The sequence below is a fragment of the Pinus tabuliformis genome, chromosome 1_1 (genome assembly GCF_031772625.1).
Source record: "Pinus tabuliformis cultivar Carrire ecotype Pingquan chromosome 1_1, CPIR1, whole genome shotgun sequence".
NCBI lineage: Eukaryota > Viridiplantae > Streptophyta > Pinopsida > Pinales > Pinaceae > Pinus > Pinus tabuliformis.
Genome location: NC_142297.1, coordinates 507933799 through 507956155, shown reverse-complemented (window position 1 = coordinate 507956155; position 22357 = coordinate 507933799). Strand labels below are relative to the sequence as shown.

Sequence of the window (22357 nt, the reverse complement as noted above, 5' to 3'; positions counted from 1 at the left end):
TGTCATAAAGGACATCAAGAAGGAACAAGTTACATCAGGAGTGCGTGTGGGAGGCTTGTATAGGTTGAACGAAAGAGCATGCCACACCAAGCTCTGGCTTCAACATGATTAAAATCCGAGAATATTTGGCATCAGATATTCGGTCATCTTAACCTGCAAGATCTCATGCTGCTACAAAGAAAAGGTATGGTTGATGGATTTCTTGCTTTTCAGAATTTTCATTTAGATTGTGATGGATGTGCATTAGGGAAAATGCATAGGGAGGAGTTTCCTTTGAATGCTGATAGGAAGAAAAGAGATACTCTGGAGCTTGTGCATACAGATATATGCAGACCTATACAGACTAAGTCGCTAGGTGGTGCATATTACTTTCTACTCTCTACTGATGATTGCACTAGATTCTCCTGGGTATAATTTATCAGAAAAACGAGCCAGACATTTCAATGCTTTAAAGAATTTAAGAATATGGTAGAGAAGAAGACAGGGAAATTCATTAAGATTCTCCGTTCTGATCAAGGGGGAGAATAAAATTTGGGAGAGTTCATGAAATATTGCGGGAATCATGAGATTATTCAACAATTCACAGTACCTCAGATAGCAGAATGGAGTTGCTGAATGAAAGAACAGAACCCTTTTGGAGTGCACACGAAGTATGCTTCAAGGTAAGGGTCTATCCAATGGTTTTTGGGCTGAACCCATCAACACTGCAGTATACTTGAAAAATAGGAGCCCAACTAAATGTCTTAACTTTAAAACTCCTTTTGAAGCATTTTATGGATATAAGATTGCAGCGAATCATTTAAGGGTTTTTGGGTCAAAATCCTTTGCCCATATTCCCAAGGATGATAGGAAGAAGTTAAACCCCAAGGCCATGAAATGCATCTTTGTAGGAGACTGCACTGAGTTTAAAGCTTATAAGTTGTTTAATCCTTTAACTCATAAAGTGTTTGCGAGTCGAGATGTGTTATTTCATGAGAAGGATGAGGAAGGAAATAAGGAGAATAGCCTTGAATAGTGGCACATTCCATTGTTGATGGAAGAAAGCAGTGAGGACAATCAGCAGTAGCAATAGCAACAACAACAGAAACAGAAAGAGGAAGAAGCAGGTGATGTAATCAGTAAGTCAAGCCCGCTAAGGTCTGAAGAAGACATATTTGAGGGGAGTCCCCTACCAAGAAGATCAGGTAGCCATAATCAACTACCGATTCGATTAAAATACTATGCTTTAATGTCAAACATTTTAAATGTTATAGAGCCCACAAATTGTAAAGAAGCTAGTCAATCTCATGTGTGGAGGGCCGCAATTAATGAAGAATTTGAATCTATTATTAGAAATAATACACAGGAACTAGTTGAATTGCCTGAACAAAAAATACCCATAGGTTGCAAGTGGCTTTACAAACCTAAATTTAATGTAGATGGGAGTATAGAAAAGTTTAAAGCTAGACTGGTAGCAAAGGGTTATTCACAGAAAGAGGGAATTGACTATGGAGAAACCTTTGCTCTTCTAGACAAATTGAATACTATTAGAATGTTAATTGCAGTAGGTATAAAACATCAGTGGAAGCTACACCAGTTAGATGTTAAGTCTGCATTTTTAAATGGTGATTTAAAGGAAGAGGTTTATTTAATGCAGCCTGAAGGGTTTGCTAAAAAAGGGAAGGAACATTTAGTTTGTAGATTGAAAAAGACCCTTTATGGTTTAAAATAGGCACGGGGGTCTTGGTACGAGAAGATTGATTCATTTTTCTTACAGCATGGTTTTCATAGGAGTAAGAACGATCAAAATCTATATACCATGTGTGATGAACAGGGGTAGATAATTTTGATTTCCTTGTATGTGGATGACATGATTATAACAGGTAATGCAGATGCATTAATAAAAGAAATCAAATTGCAGATGTCACAAGATTTTGAAATGAAAGACCTCGGAAGTTTACATTACTGTCTAGGTTTGGAAGTGTGGAGAGACTCTGGGCAAACTTTCCTTACTCAAGCGAAGTATGTCAGAAGGTTGCTTAAAAGGTTCATAATGGAACAGTGTAAGACAACATCAGTACCTTTGCAGCAGAACTTGAAATTATGCAGAGATGATGGCTTTAGGGAGGTGGATGCTACTTTATACAGGCAACTAGTTGGTAGTCTAATATATCTGAATACAAATAGACCAGACTTAGCATACTCTGTTAGTGTGCTGACCCAGTTTATGTCTAAACCTCTTGAAAGTCATTGGGTAGCAGCAAAAAGTGTACTGAGGTAACCTGGATGATCAACGATATATCATGGGCATTTAGTGTTGGAGGATCTGGGGTCATAGCATGGAGTAGTAGAAAGCAGAGCATTGTGTCTTTATCTTCAGTTGAAGCTGAGTACCAAGTAGTATGTGCAGTGACATGTGAAGCTATCTGGTTAAGGAGGCTTCTCCATGATGCTGGAGAAGAGCAGAAAGAAGTGACCATCATCAAATGTGACAACCAGAGTTCCATTAAGCTGGCGAACAACCCAGTGTTTCATAAGAACACGAAACACATATATACTCAGTTTCACTTTGTTAGAGAAAAGGTCGAGTCAAAATAAATTTTTATTGAATACTGTAAAACATGTGACAATATGGCTGATATTTTTACAAAGCCTCTTGGGAAAGTGAATTTTGAATTGTTTAGGGGGATGTTAGGACTTTAGGATAATCCTTTCTCCATTAAGGGGGAGAGTTGAAAATAATTAATGTTATATTGTATTAATGGAGAAATGGTTACATGGTTGTAACGTAACTCCTTAAGTTAGGATTAGTTCCTAGTTTGTAGGAATTTGTTCTCACCTCCCTATTCTATTGTGATGTATTTATTGAATCATCTTTATTAATTGAATCAGAGTGTACACTCCAGTTTGTGCAGCCTCCACATGTAGCTTGCTCGCTTGTGGTTAATCTAATTCATTTCTTTTATTTCAATTTTCTAACATGTGTTTAGAGGTATGAAAAATGTTATAATGTTATGTTATGTTAAACATTTTAACTCAGTTACATATTGAAGAAAAAAAAAAAAAAAAAAAAAAAAAAAAAAAAATCCAATATGAAAAAAATATAATAATAAGATGTAAAGTGATATAATAATAATAAATAGAATATATATAAATCACCCTAAATTCATTTTGTAATTATATGTTATGTAAACATTTTAATTTGTTTAAACAAAAATATTTATATTCCATAAACTACCCTAAATTTATTTAAAAAAAAATCATCTTAAAATACAAATTTATATAAAAATCATTACAATTATTATTGTAATAAAAAAAATTGAAAAAAAAAAATTTCAACCGGAAACGATAATACTTAGTCACTCAACAGATCGTTCACCACCAAGATTCACAGGGATTGTCTGATGCCTATGTAGAATTCATGAAAATGTCAAGGTGAAATAATTGAATGAGTGAGAAAGAAAAGTCGGGGAAGGAAGTGCGGAGAAATTTAATAAGAGGAGAAATGGAAAGGAAAAAAATAAGTGATGGTCTGTGGTCATTGACAAGAAATTCAGTAATTTTCCACCATTAGAAAATGCAGTATACTTTTTTTTTAACAAGATCGGGTACTTATATATTAAAAAACTTCAAAAGAGGGACAAAGTCCCATTACATATGCCTGAGGTAACATAGTGAAATTGGTACAAAATGGGCACGCAGTCCCAAGATCCAATTCACAGCTCTTGCTTCTTAAAATTTGAAAGACATAACGGCTATATTGCCGTAGGAACTGACCTAAAAGAAAACAATATTTACAATGCATAAAGAGTTAACTCCAGAACTGGTTGACTGAATCATCTGGGGTTTGATCATTCTTATCGCTATGCTTGGTGGATGCTTCACCTTGCACACTTTGATTCAGCATTTTGAATAACTGACAGCTTCTTCTAGATGGGTACACTTCTCTTTAAGTCCTTCTATTTCCGCTTTCTGTTTTTCAAAGTTTTTCTTCTTTGAATTATTCTCGGACTGGACTTCTGCTTTAAGTTCGTTGAAATATTTTATGAAACGAGCTATCATAAAACAATGCGCCTTGCAGAGAGCGCAACTGCTATTGGTTTCAATGCGGTCCAAGGGATTTTCAGCCATTGCTGGAGTGAGATTGACTGACTTTTGGAACTTGAAACTGAGCTTGAATGATTGATTCCAAAAGGGAGAATGGAGGAGATCAGAGTTTCTAGGGATTAATGACAGGCAGTTCCAGGTGGTGAGGGCCTTAGAGCTATCCTGAGAGGAATTGATGAGCAACAGTGCTCCGAAAACTAGATGGGTCGAAAAGCTGAAGGGGAGAAAGATTACGAAAGAGAAGGAGGAGCCACCAAGATTGAGCTGAGAGGAAAAGAAAACAGAGATGGGGGCGAGGGGCGCGGAATAATGGATGCAGAGAAGAGAGGGGACAGGCCACAGAGATTCGAATGCCACGCAATTTAAGAGAGTCTGGTTCACAAAAACATGCCAGAAGTTAGTGGGAAAAAAATTGATATAGCAACAGGCTGAAACAATACCTCTCTCAGCAAGGGATAGAGGAGAGATGACTCTCCTACCGAGACCACTGTGGCACCTATTACACACAGCAAGCTGCCTGCTTAGGAAGCAGCAGAAACTTGAGTCTTTGACGAGTGAACTGCGTTCTCTTGAGTAGTTGTCACAAACACTGAATTTCTGATGAAACCAACGCACCCAGAGCTGCTTATAAGCCCGCTAGAGCACCGAATCCTCGTGAGTATGAATACCCTTCACGAGAATGATCCTGTCACGGGCATCATTTCGGGATTTACCTGCACAGACTCTGCAGATTTTGAATTGACTAATACCAGAACTTTGTATGTCCTTCGCACAAGATTTTCCCAACTCCGATATCCAATGTAGATTATCTCTTTGTCTAGAGATTCTCCAGTATGAACTATGGGGGAGATCAAAGATATTATCCGTGCTGAGATGATATGTCATCCGGCTGCTTTGAATGAGAGGAGTTGTGATCATTTGGCTGAAATTATTGATGGAGCACAGAGTCTCATGCCCAACCACGAGGGATAACAAATTATGGGATTGGTTTTTCATATAAACTATTGTTTTCTTTGACCTGCCCAATAGACCTATTCACTGCTTTGTTGGCTAGGCAGTCGGCCTTACTGTTAAAATTTCTCAAGACATGTTTGTACTTGATGATTCCCAGCTGTTTGGTGTTTTCCACTATCCTTTGCTTAATTCTATTAAGGGCATGGTTATTAAAATCTCCCGCTGATTCCATAGCTGCGATAATTATTGCTGAGTCTCCTATTATGACTGGGTTTTTGGCTTGGAGATTTTTGAGAATACAAGTGTCGAGAAGCAAACTATAAGCCTCCGCTTTGTTATTTGTCATATTGCCAAGTCCCCATTCGTAAGTAGAGATAACTTTTCCTTCTTGATAAAAAATGATTCCCCTAGCTCCTGCTTTGCCGGGGTTGTTTTTAGAGGCACCATCAAATTGAAGAGTGAAAGTTTTTTGGTTTTGAATCCACTGTTCTATTTCATTTTGGCTTCCCCTGAGTTTCCATTCTTTGTTTCTTTCCCCTGACTTAGCTAAGACTTGTTTATTCATTGAATACACCAACAAGAATTTGTTGAACCATTCCTCCTCTTCTTTCTGCCAGTTGTTTTGGTTGATTTTATACACTGAGTTTGCACTAATCATTTCTGCAACTAACCCCCAGGTCTTAGCCAGAATGAGTGTTGTATTTGGCTTTTGATTTTTGAAGATACATCTATTTCTAGAGAGCCATATTTTCCAGCAGAGAGCCGATGGGATGCATTTCCGGATTCGAATGATTGTAGATTTACCTTGTTTTGCATATGGGTAGCATTTCTCCCATTTCCTGTTTAAAGTTGTGAGCTGATAAAAATTTTCCATGGGCAACCTTAGTGGACTTATAATTTGTCTCCAACAGTGTTGAGCTATGGAGCATTCTAAGAATAAATGTTGGCTGCTTTCTTCCTCCTTGCGACTGTTAGCCTCCTGTTGCAACAGGTTTCATATTTCATGATTGACAGTGGAAGTACCAAAAATGTTCATCTTTTCCATGCTGCAAAGGTTCCATTTTTGAAAGATTTCTCAGTTAAAGGGAAGGCCAAACAACCTAAGCTTGGTTTCCCTAGGTTTAAATTGCTGCTGTAGAATATAGAAGGAAAATCTGTCCAAACAGTTTAGGCTTGGCAGATGTGTAGATAAGTAGAGAATCTTGGGAGCTCAACAGCTTAACCTGAGCCCCTGGCAGAAATAAGGGTAGTTTTTAGATAGGAAGGTAGTTTAAAAGAAAAGGCAATCAGGGTTTGCAAGTCTAAGTGCACCTTTCCTGAAGTAACAAAAAATGCTAGGTGTAGTAGGTAGCCTAGGGTTGCAGAAGACAGTTCATCTCATCATTGGCAGAGGTAGCAAAGCAGGGTTTAAATGGCAGAAATTTTGGAGGCATGTCTAACTTCCCTTCTCCTCCCTCTCAAACTCTCTTACTAACACCCCCCTAAGGGACCTTGGGATCTGCCCAACAAGTCCTCATTCCATTTCATTTTTGTGAAACATCAAGTCAAAATGTTGGCTTTCTGTAATGAAAAGAAGCCACATTTCTTGTGTAAAATCACTTCTTATTCTCATTCACCCATATGTCTAGGTTTTACTTTAAAACTTAGCCTTCTGTTCCACTCTCACCTCACAAGCCATGTTAACCCCTAATTTTATTATGTAGCTCCCTAACTACTTCCCTATCCCCATTTACTACAAAAATTATATAATATCCCAAAAAATAATGAATATCCCCCCCTGGGCACTATAGCTATATGTTCTAAAATCTAGGGAAATATTAAGTCCATCTGGGACTTATATTTAGCCTCCCTCCTTTCCCCTGGGATCAGTTAACCCCTGGTTGAACTGATAACCTTTCATTTCTACCCTCCGCAGTCATTATTTCCAAAGGTTTAATGTTTAAAAAGCTTTATTAAACATTAAATTAACCCCTGCGTGCATATAAACCCAAAACCCATGTTCCAAAGCTTTTAACCCTGCTTGTATATCCCAAAAAAAAAAACCACTTTATTAATGTTAACCCCCCCCGGCCGTGTGATTGATTAGATTAAATAACGCGCGGGCCCAGTTATTAACCTTCCCCCACCTTACCCGCCCCTCCAGCCGTTAGATCTGGCCCGCCCAAGATCTACGGTGGGCGGGTCCCTAACGCGCCCCAACTGCCCGAGGTTTAGCGTCTCGGAGTTCGGCGGTTTTGCCGTCGTACCCCCGCCACGCGTCAACCTCTCGGGTGTGGCAGAGGCCCTCCCTCCAAAACCGCCCAGGCGCTAAGGCGGTGCGCCCAAAACCATTTACCACCCTCGCCTATGACGTCATCTCCCCGCCTCTGCTGCCGTGCCACGTCGTCGCCACCTCATCCCTTTGCCACCGTGTCACTGCCACCGCGTCCCTGCCACCGCACTGCCATGGCACCCATCCGTACATGATGACGTCATCTGCTGACGTCATCCTGCCATATCATCTATCCGTACCTCGGGACCCTCCGATGATGTCACGCTGACGTCATCCCGAAAAGGTGCCAAAAGCGCCAAATGTCCACTTTTGCTTAAAAGAAGCGCGCTAACGACCGTTACATTTCATTTCTATTGCTTCATTTGAACGCTCCGGTCCCCTGTTTCATTCATTTTCTCACTCCCAAGGCTTGAAATCAACTAAGCAAGCTGCTGTGGCCTGCATTTCGACTTCATAGCCTACTTGCGCACCAGTTCGTCCACTCTCGGCGCTGTTAAAACCAGGTATCTGTCATATCTTCCTCTTTTTCGCTCCTGTTCGTTCATTTTATCTACTACACTCATTGTAAGCCTGTAAATTTCCCCAATTTGTAACTCTGCTGCGCCTGAGACTCCATTAAACCTACTGGAAGCCCTTCACTTCAGAAAGGCCTCGGAAACCTTCTGCCCATTTACAATTTTACTAGCAAAATCCTGTTCAAAGCTCGGCCCCCAGTAAAAAATTTCTCAGCAGCTCGGCATTTCCCTATTTTACCCTGTTCTGATGTCCAAATCCGTCCACTGAAACTGCAATTGTCCTCTGCTCCTCTGCATTGTCCCTCATAGTCTCTAGCTCCAGAGAATTCACTAAAAAGAGGGAAATTGACCCAAAGCTCCGCAAAGTTGGTCTCTCACAGCATAAACCCTCGAAGCTGTCTCGCTACTGTCACATTTGAGTTCAGTTCGCCTACTCTTGCTAGTTATTGCAAGCAAATTTGATAGCCAATTGTCAATTAGTCCTCATTTCAGCTCAAGCATTCAAGAATTGCATAATGACCACTCCATCTGCTCTGAACATTACCCCCATCAACCCACCAAGTAAATAGCTTGAGTCCATGCCCTTGGCCGATACAGATTATCTGATTCAAGACTTTGTTGCCAAAAGGAATCATCTACGCACCTACTGCCAGCTGAGAAACAACTTCATAAACAAAACGGACAAGTATGGCATATGGGAGTCCAATCTGCCCCATTATTTCCTCCCTTCTGTGAATATTTTTCCTGAGATCATTCACCTCTGTGCTGCAAATTATGAACCAAGTCAGAGGGCTGTTAAGTCTTCATCTGGAAGCATACTTTTCTACACTACTCCTGACTCTATTAACCAGATGTTGAACTTCAAAAAGACTCAGACACTATTGCCCTTTTCCATAAATGATTTGTTGGAAGATGCCTCTTGGTTCCCTGGTACCAAGATTGAAATGATTGCTGAGACATTTATGAGGGCAGATTGCCAACCAAAGGAACCACCTCCATTTCCTTATGACCATTTCAATGAGGTGGGCAAACTACTGGTGGATATGATATCCTATGTGTTGGGCTTCACAACAACTGAACTTGTAGACGAGACAGTGCTGGTTATATTGTCTTCTTTCAGCCAAGGACAGCCTCCTGCTGTCAAGTATAATTATGCCAGGTTCATATCAAATAAAATCCATGACCAGCTCACTAGACTAGATAGGCAGGGAATTTTCAAATATTCCTCCTATATCTATCATTTGTTCATGTTTTATCAGTCTGAAATCTTCCAATGCCCTATCAAGAAACTGGATTCAAAGGGAGAAAAGAGGTCTGTTGTCTTTTGGTCATCTGTATTTCATCAAGTCCAGCACTCTCCTTATTCATACTGTGAGTTCATTGACCAGTTTGTATATCCTGTGTCCTGCCTCTTGATGAAGGTTCCTCCTCCCAGAATAACCTATGAAATGCAAAAGATCTTACAGCTGTCTAAGAATTACAAATTAGGTGATTGGTACCTATATCAAAACCATACTGTCATCAGAATTTACGGTTGTGCGCTGTGTCCTTACAGGCTCCCGAGATATGTGCCAATGAGGCTGTTTGCATTAGAATACTACAGGTAGCTTATAAATTCAGATTTGACTCACTTCCACAGCACCAAGAAGAAGGCACAACTGAAATTCAAAGACCACCTAGGCCCCTTCATCATGAATAAGAAGGATGGTTGGCAAGATGCTGACCTGATACTCAAGGATCAATTTAAGTTGAAAAGGAGTTTCTGGTGGGTCCCTTATGACCCTCTTGGCTTTGTTAGTGCTAGAAGAGTCAAATATAGGTTGACACCCTATGACCACTGCAAAAAACCACACATTGAAAAATATGCTAATCAAGATGCATGGGCACATGGGACTTTAGTTGAAGAATTTACTCAAGAGGAACTTTTGGAGCAAACTGCTAAGGATCTTGAAAAGACTCTTGACTTGGATTCTGCTGACCAGGTAAATTTCAAGCTGCCTTACCAAATTGAAGAGGGCACTTCTACAGCTGCAGCTTCACAAGCTGCTGAAGGAGCTTCTACATCAGCAACAGGTATAGCCAAAGGGAAGGAGCCGATGGAAACAGAGGAAACGGTCACGGAACAGCCGGTCACCTCAATGGAAGAAACTCAAGTGCAAGCCCCTCCTCACCAAACGTAAATGCTACAAGTGCCACCTCTGCAAACTCCGCTCAATGAAGAAAGAAGCAGAAAACGAGACCGAGAAGACTCCACACCTGCTAGTGGGTCTACACAGCAGCTTGAATCAAAAAGGCAAAGAGGGGACTCTCCAATTGAGGAGGAGGTCAATGAAGAGGTCATAGAAAGCCCGAGAAGGGAAGCGAGCCTGCATACACCAACAAGCTCTTTTCAGCAAGGGCAAGATAGACAACACAGCATGGAGGTGTCTTCCTCCACACAAAAAGGCAAGAAACCAGCCAGCACCAAGGCCAGTTTCAAAGAAATCAAAGCTCAAAATGAGCTACTAAGAGTGCAATTGTATGAGCAATTCCTGAAGGCAACACCTGCCAAACAGGAAAGATTGATGGAAGCATTTGATATCAAACAAGAAAAGATGATTCTCAGCCATTTCAAGCCCAAGGTTCAGCAGCCACAATCAGCTGCAGATTTTGTTAAAACGCGGTTAGAGGTCCTGTCCAAGGACATTCACCCAATGGATCAAATAGAATTACACAAGCAGACAACCGAAATGCTTTATGCCACCCTTGTAGAAAAGGCCACATTGGCCCATGAATTGAAAGAATCATTGAAGAATACTAACACTCAGCTGGATTTTGAAAGACTGTCCTCCACGGCCAAAGATAATAGAATTAAAACACTGGAGGAGATCATTGTGGACTTAGGACATGATCCTAAAGATCCTAAGGGTGTGAGGACCCTTATGAAAAAGAAAGATGATGACATTGCTGCATTAAAGAAGAGATTGAGGTTGCTGCCTACTGAGCATCCTCAAACAGGAGAACCGCAGAAAGAAAAAGAAGCTGAGGATCAATTGGATTTGATGATGAAATTAAACCAAAGAGTAATTGATTTGGAAGGGGAATTGGAGAAAGCACTGCAAGGAAAGCAGGGAGAGTCGACCTCCCAGCCACCTCAAACAATCCCAACTGTTGCTGTTCCTCTATCACAAGCAGCAGTGACCCCTCCAATTTTTCCAGCCACAACAACAGCTACAGAAGCTACAGCGGCAGCAACAACAGTCCCTGAGTCTAGCACAAGTGTGGATGAATTGACAAGAGCTGTCAATGAGCTAAAGCTACAAGCAACAGAGATAAAGGAGGCCAAAGAAAAGCTGGCCAAATTGGAAGAAAAATATGACAAGTCCAAAATGACAGTGGCTGAGCAATCAAGGGAAATCAAGGCCCTGAAGGACAGAATCAAAACATTGGAGAAAGAGCTATCCTTGGGCAGGACCCTGGCTGAAATAAAGAAACTTCTGTGGGCCAAAATAAATCAGTCAATCACTGGCCAATGGAGGTCAATTCAGGCCATGTACGAACAAGTAGAATTGCTTGGCCGTGCTAAAACTGAAATTCAGAGAGCTAAGACAGGATTAGGAAACATGCCTGAGCAGGCTAACAGAATGATCAATTTTCTGAATCATCAAACTAGGGAAGAGCTGGCAGCACTCCATATCATGAACAGAACAGATGCCATACTGACAGCAAAAAGTGTGCTTACATTGAGAAGCTTTGTGCAAACTCTGGAGGCAAGATGCCGGGATATACAAAGGGATGTGGACAATTTTGACGTAAAGCTTGCAGCATTACAGACTAGGGGATTGCCCAGCCTGCTGACCAGTGCTGGAAAACTATTGACATGTGACCAGTATTCTACCAGGCTCAATAATTTTGTCACTAATCAGCTTACTGCTGCTTCAAGTTCTACAGCAGAGGCAGGGCCGCCTACAGGACAGACACTCTACGACAAGCTGGAAAGCTTATTTTACTTGGAGCATGAAGTCAACCATCTGTTTGAGATGCCGCCCAGTTATTACAAGTACACAGAGGCCGATGAAACACTTGTCAAAATACAAAGGCATCAGTTGCCTTCTGAGAACTGGTGGCAGGCAATGCTAGCCGTCTTGCCCAGGTAGCGTCAGTTTTACCCCTTTTTGTTTATTTCAAAATCACAGTCAGCTACAGGTCACCAGCAAGCACAGGGAAGGCATGGAGGCACCGGACAGGGCAGCCAAGGTGCACGCAGAACAGGTTGAAGCAGTCACAGAGCAATGCGCTGGGACGATAAGCCTAAGGGCGCGAATTTTTGAAAGCACAGTCCAGCCGACTCAAATGAGCTCAAAGGTAAACATTCACTGACAGAAAAGAGCAGCTGTTACATTCGTCTTTATTTCAGCATTTACTTTCTCATCAACCACTCTTTAAGAGTTGGTAAGGAAGTTATGAGTTGATAACTCATCCTTCAGATGTTTTTGTATCTTGTTTTTTTGTATAAATACCACCCTAAGCGTTGTGAAAGCGGTTGGTTGGTTAATGTACTCAAAAAGAGACTCGCACTGTATGCCTGAATATTTTTATAATCAAAGACTGCTGAAGAGCTTGGAGAAATGACTGTCTGCACTGTGTTTAATAGTTTGAAGACGTGAATGTGGAATTCTTGCGCTGCTGTATGAGTCAATAAGTGTTCCTTATCTCTGTTATTTTCATCTCATATATGCTCAAAACACAGAAAGAAAGATTGGTTTAGAATTTGCATATCTGCACTCTATGATCAGTTTCTGTGGTTTCTTAATGTTTTCCTCTTGATTTAGGCATGAATATGAATTCCTTTATGGCTCATGTTTAACCTATTTCACATATGAATGACTGTTAACTAGGAATTCTTAATTGCTCCTAGGCAGAGTTCATTCATCTTCCCTCTGCTAAACCTGTTTGAGAGATTCTTTACTGCCTCTCATGCCTTAGCTCTCACTCCATCCTTTAGATTGAAAGATTGTTTTGTATGCAGCTATCTTGCTCCACTTTGTCCTGTGACCAAGAAAACGCACCAACAGTCCCACTCTTTGACTCCATGCCCAATGGTGTGAAACCTTCACGCTATGCTTTGCCTCTCTACTTGGAAGCATCATCCTTCCCACCAAATTATAAACAAAACCCATGAGCTCAATAACTAGCCTAAAATCATCATCAACAAAGCTAAATTAGAAAGAGAGAGCCCTCTCTGACTGCAGGTAGGCTAGGACCTGCAGTCCAAAGTTGGTTTGTGGTTACCTCGACCGTATCCTTTCAGGAGCTTAAGGACAACCTGAGTGATAACAACGACATAAACAACACATTGAAGGCCCTTGAATCCCTTTTTTCCTGAGATTTTCAGCAGTGAAAATTTTACCCTTCAAAAGGGTCCAAGCAAAAAAAATTATTTTTGGAAGACACTCGTTCTTCCAAACTGTTGTCCGAAGGTTCCAATTTTCAAGGTTGTTGCTGGGTTGAAGGAGCTGATACTCGGCTTTCACTGTAAACTTTTCTCCGCTTGGGTCCCAAACAAAGCTGTCTTGAGATGTTTTATTAATTGGGGCGGCTCCAGTCAGCGTTATTGTCAATTCAGCCCACTGATTTTTCAAATTATTTGGAAGAGGAAGGTCCTTCTCGGCAGACCAGCTAGTTTGGTCCAAGACAGAAATGTCATGAAGAGAGTTTATACTTTTTGCATCCATCCAATTTTTCAAAGGCCTATACTGCTGGAAATGACTTCGGGGCTCCGAGCCCATTATTCTATCGGTCCATAGATTTATGTCTTTTACATTCCCTGGGATCTTTGAAATATGATTTTTGATTTGAGGAATGACCTTTTTGATGAGTCTCCACGCTTGGGTGCATGGTCTTTCCGTGATCAAATCAGAGAGGATCTTTGAATGCTATCCATTGAGGTATTTCTTTAGCAGAGCCTCGACCCACCAGCGACTTTTTCTATTAACATTCGCCACACAAGTTTGAAGCCCATTGCTTTATTTGTTAAACTTGGAATCCTGATGGATATGCCTACTTTTTCAAAGGGAAGGATCACCTGTTCCCAGCGAACCAGACTGATTTTTTTGTGTCTTGCTTCCCTCCTTGCCAGAGGAAGCCTCTTATGATTAGCTCCATTTGTTTATGGATGCTGGCGGGAGCCAAAATAACAGCATACTGATAAATGGGAAGAGCTGATAGAAGATCTTTAATAAGGATGGTTCTGCCCGCTAAATTTAACCACATCAGCCCCCAACTTTGGAGTTTCCCTCTCATTTTTTCCATCTGCTTGTTCTAGGTCTCGGACTTGACCACTTCCTTTGCTAGAGGAAGACCAAGGTAGGAGAAATGGCTCCAGTTCCTTTGAACCGAGATTTCCATAATTTGAGACATCCTTTACATTACTTGGGGCGAGACATTCCAAGTATATATTCTGCACTTCTTGTTGTTAAGCATTCCCCCTGAGATGGCCAGGAAGATTTCTAAAATTTTCTTGAATCTCCTAGCTATTAAACTTGAGGCTCCTCCAATTAGGAGTGTATCATCGGCAAAGAGGGAGTGATTGATTTCTTTTATACCTCTCGCTATGCAAATGCCAGTTATCGCCCTTTTCTTCCTTTGATTTTCAAGATGTATGCTTAAAGTTTCCGCCATAATGATAAAAAGAAAAGGAGAGAGGGGACAACCTTGTCTCAAACCTCTGGTACTTCGAAAGTAGCGACTGGGCCTTCCATTGATCAGGGGAGCTGTCCAAGGATTTGAAATACATTCCATTATGATGTTGATGAATTTGTTTGATATTCCAAACTTCTAAAGTACAACCATTAGAAATTGATGACTGACCCTGTCAAAGGCATTTGCCATGTCAAGTTTAATGACCATGCCTTTTTCTTTTCTTTGTATGCTACTATGTATGGCTTCCTGCACAAGGATTACGTTATTCGTTATCTGTCTTTTTGGGACAAAACCTCCTTGGTTCTCTGAGATGAGGCTGGGCAAGAGCTTTTTCAGTCTATTTTCAGGATTTTTGTGACAATTTTATAGGAAGCGTTACAAAGAGAGATGGGTCTGAAACGATCAAAAGTAAGGGGGTTTGGCTCCTTGGGGATGAGCGCCAAATGAGAAGTCTTGGTGTTTTCTCCCATATTGTTTTTTTTTAAAACGTTTTTAACCATCCTGACAAAGTCTTTCTTTATTATGTCCCAATGAGTCTTGTAAAAAGCAATGGTGAAGCCGTCTGGCCCGAGAGCTTTGTCTAGATGCATACTCCGCGTGGATTCTCTAATTTCTTCCTAAGAAACCTCCATTTCTAGCTCACTGTTTTTCTGTTCGCTGATTTTGTTGTCCAAAAGATGGAGGAATTCAGCACTGTCCAGAGGCTGAATATCAGCTAATAAGAGGGATTTGAAATGATTATGGGCTGCTTCTTTGATTTCCTCTCGCTCTTTTATTTCTTTCCCCTCAGCAAGGATTCTATCTATTTGGTTGCCAGCTCTTCTGAGCTTGAGGTTGTTATGAAAGAAGGAGGTATTTTTATCTCCCGCTTTCAGCCAGAGGCACCTCGATTTTTGTCTCAGCTCCTCCTCCTCATGTCTGTTCTGCCTGTACAATTCCATAAAAATTTCTTTTTCGTGGACTTGTTCTTCCTCTGATATTTGTTGGCTTTCCTTTTCCTGGCTCCATTTTTCCAATTTTCTATGCAGCTTGATTTTTTTATTTTTCTCTGTTATTGCATTCTCTCTTGCCCACTTTTTAATTGCTGCTCTTAAATTTTTTAATTTGGATTCCCATACAAAATGAGGAGATCCAAGGACTTCGATCTCCCAGCTGCCCTTAATGATCTTGCTAAAGTCCTCCTTGCTGTCCCAATTTTTATTATATTTGAATGGGATTGGCCCAAAATTTTCTATTCTGTCTAGAATCAGAACCACTGGCTTATGGTCTGAGGCTGTGGCATGGACGATCTTGCTTTTTATGGATGAGAATCCTGCTGCTATACTTTCATGAATTAAGATCTTGTCCAGTCTTTCTTTGATATTTTGTGTTCCAGCTCTTTTGTTGCTCCAAGTAAATTTCCCATTACATGGCGGGATGTCCATGAGTTTATGGGCTTCTATTATTTCTTCCAGTGCAGCTCTTGATGGGTCACTGAGATATTTTCCTCCCATCTTTTCTTCAATGTTTCTTATTATATTCAGGTCGCCTCCCAAAACCATCTTACTTCTTTGGTACTCTTGCACCTCTGTTTTGACGGAGTCCCAACAAATTGCTTTATCCCTGTAATGATTTGGAGAATAAATGCTCAGCACTGTGAATTCTTCATGTGTAGTTTTGTTTTTGAGATCAGTTCTGACCCACCAGTAATTTGATTTTTGGCTGATGAGCTCCCATTTCCTCTTGTTCCACAATGTGCCTATGCCTCCTGAGGCACCCATTGAGTCTGTCGTTATTCCTTCAAAGCTTTTGTGTTTTTTTATTAATTTTTGAAAATCTTGGTTGGACATTTTGGTCTCTTGGATCAAAAAGATATCTGGTTGTTCTTGACTAATAATATCTCGGGCTGCGTTGGATTTAAGAGAGGAGCCCAAACCCCTGCTGTTCCAAGAGACCAAAATCATTACTTACTTGCTTTTTGGTGAGCCCCACTCTTCTCTTTCAGCTTTTCCCCGTTTCCTCTTTGTTTGGCCAAAAAAGAATCCATCGGTTGTTGGGTGCCTGTAGCCATTTCTTTGGCTACTATTTCATCTCTTATTTCTTTGTTTGACTTTCTACCAACTTTTTTTGGTTGCTCGGTGGAGTTGCTTGATTCTTTGACTTTATTTCTTGTAAGGATTCGAACTATGGTGGGAGGAGGGGATGGGAAGTTCTGAATGGGGGAGTGAATGGTTGCTAAGGCTTTGTCTTGAGAAGGAGAACGAGGGGATGAAGGATCTTCTTCTTCCAAGGATTCAAAGGGGTTTGAAGATGAAGGTATTGGTTGAGACAAGATGGGGGGGGGAGAGGAGATTGCAGCCGGGATTTCAAGGGGTTGCTTTGGTTTTGGGCCTGATTGTTTGGAGTTTGTTTTCTTTTTTTTGACTTGTTCCCATGAGTCTTCATTGGCTTCTACATTCTCAGTCGTTTCAGCTTCTTTAGTTTGCTACATCTAGTAGCAAAATGACTGTATTCATGGCATACCTTGCATTTGAACGGGATTTGTTCATAGTCTAGCTGCTGAATATGCATCCACTGGTCCACTTTGATCTTGATTGCTTCCGGGAGGCCCTTCCGTAAGTCGACTTCTACGCAGATCCTGGCACAGGCATGCATATTGTCCTTTGGTTCGCATCTGTCAATATATTTTCCAACAGCATTTCCTATTGCTTTGACCGATTCATCTCCCCAACAGTGGAGAGGGAGGTGAGGCAAACGGACCCAGACCGGGACTGCATTAGGGACATCCATTTCTGGATCAAAATCTGGGGACCATCTGTTCAAGTAGAGACCTCTTGAGTCCATGAAGTAAGGGCCGCTTCTGAAAATGAGGTTCCAGTCTTCTTTGGTTTCAAAGAGGAATGTATAGTATCCTCTGCCACAAAATCTTATTGCGATTTTCCCTTGAATGTTCGCACTCCAGTTACGCTCCACCCATTTCTGAACAGCTCTGGGGGAGGGCCACAGACCAGTAAATTGACCAACCAAACCTCTCTCAGCTAGAGAAATAGCTGCTTTGCTTGGGAGACTAGGAGGTAAAGAAATTTCTGGGATGTCAGCCAGTTTTTGACAAACTTGGAAGTTGTGGGTTTGTTTCGTGGGGCACCATTTTCAGAGATAAGAGAAGTGAAGATCTCAGCTTGTTCATCAGGGTCTTGCAGGAGGGAGGAGTCACTCCCAGCCATGAGAAACAAGGGGCGGAAAAGGAGCTAGCAACAGCACTGGCAGAGGGTGGACGGCAGAGCCCGAATGCGGGGATACCAGGGGAACTAATAGAGGGCCTAGCAGTAGGGATTGCCAAGCGGAGGGCCTGCGGAAGGCCGCGGGAGCCAAGGCTGAGCAGGGGCGCGGGAGCTCCATTTCAAAAAAAAAACGCAACCAATAGTAAGACCATTAGAAAATGCAGTATACATGTGAAGAAAGGCACGGGAAATTCTCCCACCTGTAGAACGCATGAATGAAATACAGTGTGAAAAGGGAAGTTAGTGGATAATTGAAAGAAACTCTGAAATTGCAATATGAAGTGCGTCAGGAAGATGAAAGAAAGTGCGAAGAAGTGTTTGAGAAATTCTTGGGGGTGTGGTATGAAATGAACAAAAGTGGATGTGGACTCAGAGTAAAAGAAAAGTGTTAGTCAGTGGTCATCGACCAGACATTAGGAAGTCTTCCACTATGAGAAAATGTCCAGAAAAATCATGACAAATACTGAAAAGAGAAATCAGCAGGAATTCATAACATGAAAGAAAGTGTGGAGAGTTTCTTAAAAACATAGTTCTTTAATATTACATATCAAATTCTGGTAAAATTTCACAATAATTTAGTTGTCAAGCCAGTTGTGAGGACAATTATTTCTAGTTGTTAATAACTAATGCATGATGACTCATCATTATTATTCAAGGAAAGTTATGTCACTTGGAATAACTAGTAGTCATCATTATTATTCAAGGAAAGTTATGTCACTTAGAATAACTAGTTGGTGATTATTAAGAGGCAGGGTTTCACTCTTGTCACATGTCTCTTTGTTTTGGACCGTTAACCTATTTCTTAGTAAAAAAAACAAACTCTTAACCAAGCCAAAATAGTTTTAAAACATACCGCTCCAAACCCAAGAAAATTAATTTTCTATATTATTTATTGAAATTAATAAATAAATAACTTAAATAGTTTTCCCTTCCTAGAAAATCTCATTAAGACCATTTGTCAAAATTTCTTTTGACACGGAAGCAAACTCCTACCTTTAAATAAAATTTTATTGTACTCTTGAGTGAAATAAGCAAGTAAAATTTCAAAAATGTTATGATTAGTATAGTGTTAAAGCTAGGAACAAAGCTCACATATTAATTTGGGCCGTGCAAGATTTTGTTCACAATCAACAAACTTTTTAGTGACCAAATTATCAAAAAAAATAAATATTTTCTTAATATTAATTATGTGTAAAAATCTATTGGAATTTTAAATAACTACAAATTTAAAATATTTGATGACTTTGTCAATTACTCAGGAAGGTTTTTCTCATTCTCGATTGAAGGAAAAAGCAAAAACTTATTGAAGCTTTGTTAATGTCATTGTCGCATCTTTGTATCCCTCACAAAGACCAGCTAAGAAACGGTGAGAATTTGAAACGCGTATAAAAATATCAAGGCTTTGTCGGAGTCCTTTCAGTGGCATTATTGCATTTATAACTGAGTGTCTAAAATGGAGTAGTTTATGCAGGCGGAGGTCAAAAGTGTTTGGAATTTAATTAAAAAAATTTAAAATTTTTTTGTAGAGATAATAGATTTAGCATCATAAAAAAATCTAGAACACTTTAGATTTGAAATTTAACAATTATAACTTATATTTACAAAAATCTTTACCAAATTTTCTCAAAATATAACAGAATTTCTACACCTTTCAAACAAAGTCGTTAAACTACTAGGGCGTTTAAAAGCAGAACCATGAGAATCTTTTGCATTTCCAAGAAAAGTATTTTTAATAACAGAGTAATTAAAATATACATTTTTGGATAATACGTCAAATTTAAGGGTACATATCTTAAATTTCAGTCAAACTCTGAACTCTTTTTTGAATGACATGGTGGCCCGATAAAAAGATATTAAAACAACATATTTGAATAAAAAATAACGAGCAGAACCATGAGAATCTTTTGCAATTCCAAGAAAAGTATTTTTAATAATACAGTAATTAAAATATACATTTTTGGATAATACGTCAAATTTAAGGGTACATATCTTATATTTCAGTCGAACTCTGAACTCTTTTTTGAATGACATGGTGGTCCGATAAAAAGATATTAAAAAAACATATTTGAATAAAATTCGTTATTTTTTGGGAAGGTTTTGAGTTATATTCTTGGATGAAGTTGTGATATTCTAACTTAGGCAGCAAATTCTACCTTTTACCACGGTGAATGCAAACCCTAGTTGATATTTAAACATTTTACCACGGTGAATGCAAACCCTAGTTGATATTTAAACATTTTAATTAATGTTGTAGTTCATAATATACATTAAACACTTAAATCCGGAGTATACATTCAAGTCATTGGTTAATTTTATTAATGGCCGATCCAATAACCAGTTAAAAGATGACAGCCAGACCATATCCTATGTCATCGCACCATGAAATAAACGGCAATAACCCACCGAAGTTAAATATTTAAACAATAATAAATATGAGAGATGAGCTGCATAGAGCTAACTTTTATTAGCAAGCAGTTTAGTACCTGTCAGATCAACTGATCGCTCAAATCCCTTCCTCTTCTCACATTGAGTCTGCCCCTTTTGGCATTTCATCTTCTCATCTCCGTGCCCAGTGCAATTTATCAGTCCTAAATACAAGAAATGGCGAATAATCAGACATTGGCTTCTTCCTCTGCAACTCCCAACAGCAATTATATTTACGATGTTTTCCTCAATCATAGAGGGCCGGATGTTAAGAAAACCTTTGCCAGTCATATCTACCGACGGCTTCTTTCCTCTGGATTCAGAGTGTTTCTAGACCAGGAAGAAATGCAGGAAGGGGAAAATATACCTTGTCAAATTGAAGGAGCTATTGCAACGGCCTCTGTTCATGTGGCTATTTTCTCTCCGCGATATGCGGAATCAAATGGTGTCTCGACGAGCTCCTGTTGATGCTGAAGTCGGGGGCGACCATTATCCCTGTCTTTTACCATGTTAATCCTTCTGAGCTTCGGAGGACGCAGGATGAAGGCAATCGCGGAAAGTATGCTAAAGCCCTTCGCCGGCTAGAAAAGAAAAAGAGATACGAACCTAACACTGTTCAAAAATGGAGACAGGCCCTTTCTAGCGTTGCAGATATAAGCGGTTTGGAACTGCAGGAGTGTAATGGGTAAGATTTCTAACTCCTTTTTCCCGATTGACCTTTAAGTTCTTTAAGCGTGTTTCTCACCAGCTTTAGTTATGTATTTGTAAATAATCAGGGACGAGGGGGAGCTCGTGGATAGGGTTTTGCACTTGGTGCAGAAAAGGGCCAGAAAACCCCTTTTGGAGGTGGCCACATATCAAACTGGGTTAGAAGAAAAGCTACAAGATTTTGAATGGACTGTGTTGTCACAACATCACAGCGAGGAAGTCAAGATTGCAGGGATAGCAGCCGTTGGCGGAGTTGGGAAGACGACTCTTGCGAAACTGTTCTTTAACCGTAAGAGATCAGAGTATGATCGATCTTGCTTTTTGTTTGACGTGAGAGAAGCTGCATCTAGGGGTTCTTTAACATCCTTGCAAAGTAAACTTTATGAGGACTTGACTGGACAGGCTCAGATGATGAATAGCATTGATGAAGGCATAGCGATGTTAAAATGTCATGCTCCGTCTTCTCAAGTTCTCGCAATTCTAGATGATGTGGATTCTGTTGAGCAGCTGCGGGCATTATTTTCACCGCTGAAGGATACCCTTAGTTCAGGTAGCATAATTTTAGTTACATCTCGCAATAAGGATCTTCTTAAAAACTGTGATATAAAGAACTCGTCCATTTATAATCTTAAAGGTCTGAATAGAGAAGATTCTCGAGAGCTTTTTTGCTTGCACGCTTTTCGGCAGCCTAACCCTGTTGTAGGATTTGAAGAAGTTGTTAGCCAGTTTTTGGATCAGTGCCAAGGATTGCCGTTATCTCTCAAAGTGATAGGGGCTCTTCTTTACACGGAAAGCCAGGACTTAGGGTATTGGAGAGCCCAGTTGCAAAAAATATCTGAAGTACTGCCCACGGATATACAAGGAAGACTTAAAATTAGTGTTGATAGCCTTGATGAGCAAGAGAGAGAGATATTCTTAGACATTGCTTGTTTCTTCATAGGAGAAAACAGAGAGAAGGCCATCAAAATATGGGACGCATCTAACTGGGAAGGATCCCTCGGTTTTCGGAACCTAGAGAACAAGTATCTCGTAGAGGTCGACCACAGAAACTGTATAAGAATGCATTCTCATCTTCGAGACTTGGGGAGAGCTTTGGCAGTGAAAGAACCTAAGGTTCGTCTTTGGCGCTTAACAGACAACGCCTTCTGTAATGTGTCCCGCCAATCATCGGTATGTACTGTTTGAAGCACTATACATTCAGTTGGTGTTCTTAAATTTATGGTCAATTTAATCTGTTTTTCATCTTTTGAATTATTATTGTTTCTAACGGTTTTCACTAAACAATTTAGGTACGCGGAATTAACTTACAAACATCAGGCATTTCTTTGGAAACTCATCTGGAGATGGGCAATCCTTTTGTTCATTTGCACGGCTTGCAGCTGCTGAGAGTTCAAGGTGAATCGTGTGAAAGCATATCCAATTCACTTGAATTGTCAAATCTACTATGGCTCCGGTGG

General features: G+C 40.3%; 2 protein-coding genes across 2 annotated transcripts in view; one reads left to right on the top strand and one right to left on the bottom strand.

Moving 5' to 3' along the window:
- Positions 1 to 15125: 15125 nt before the first annotated feature.
- Positions 15126 to 16268, bottom strand: LOC149214019 (uncharacterized). Its single transcript, XM_089389257.1, has one exon. It carries the CDS (start codon positions 16266 to 16268, stop codon positions 15126 to 15128), a length of 1143 nt encoding a protein of 380 aa, XP_089245383.1.
- A 3995-nt stretch (positions 16269 to 20263) lies between these two features.
- The window catches only part of LOC149214018 (disease resistance protein RUN1-like), a 2929-nt gene continuing 835 nt past the window's right edge, over positions 20264 to 22357 (top strand). The window contains exons 1-3 of the mRNA XM_089389256.1: positions 20264 to 20877; positions 20969 to 22070; positions 22190 to 22353. Coding sequence (XP_089245382.1) covers positions 20660 to 20877; positions 20969 to 22070; positions 22190 to 22353 — 1484 coding nt within the window. The 5' untranslated portion in view covers positions 20264 to 20659. The remainder of the gene's footprint in view (positions 20878 to 20968; positions 22071 to 22189; positions 22354 to 22357) is intronic.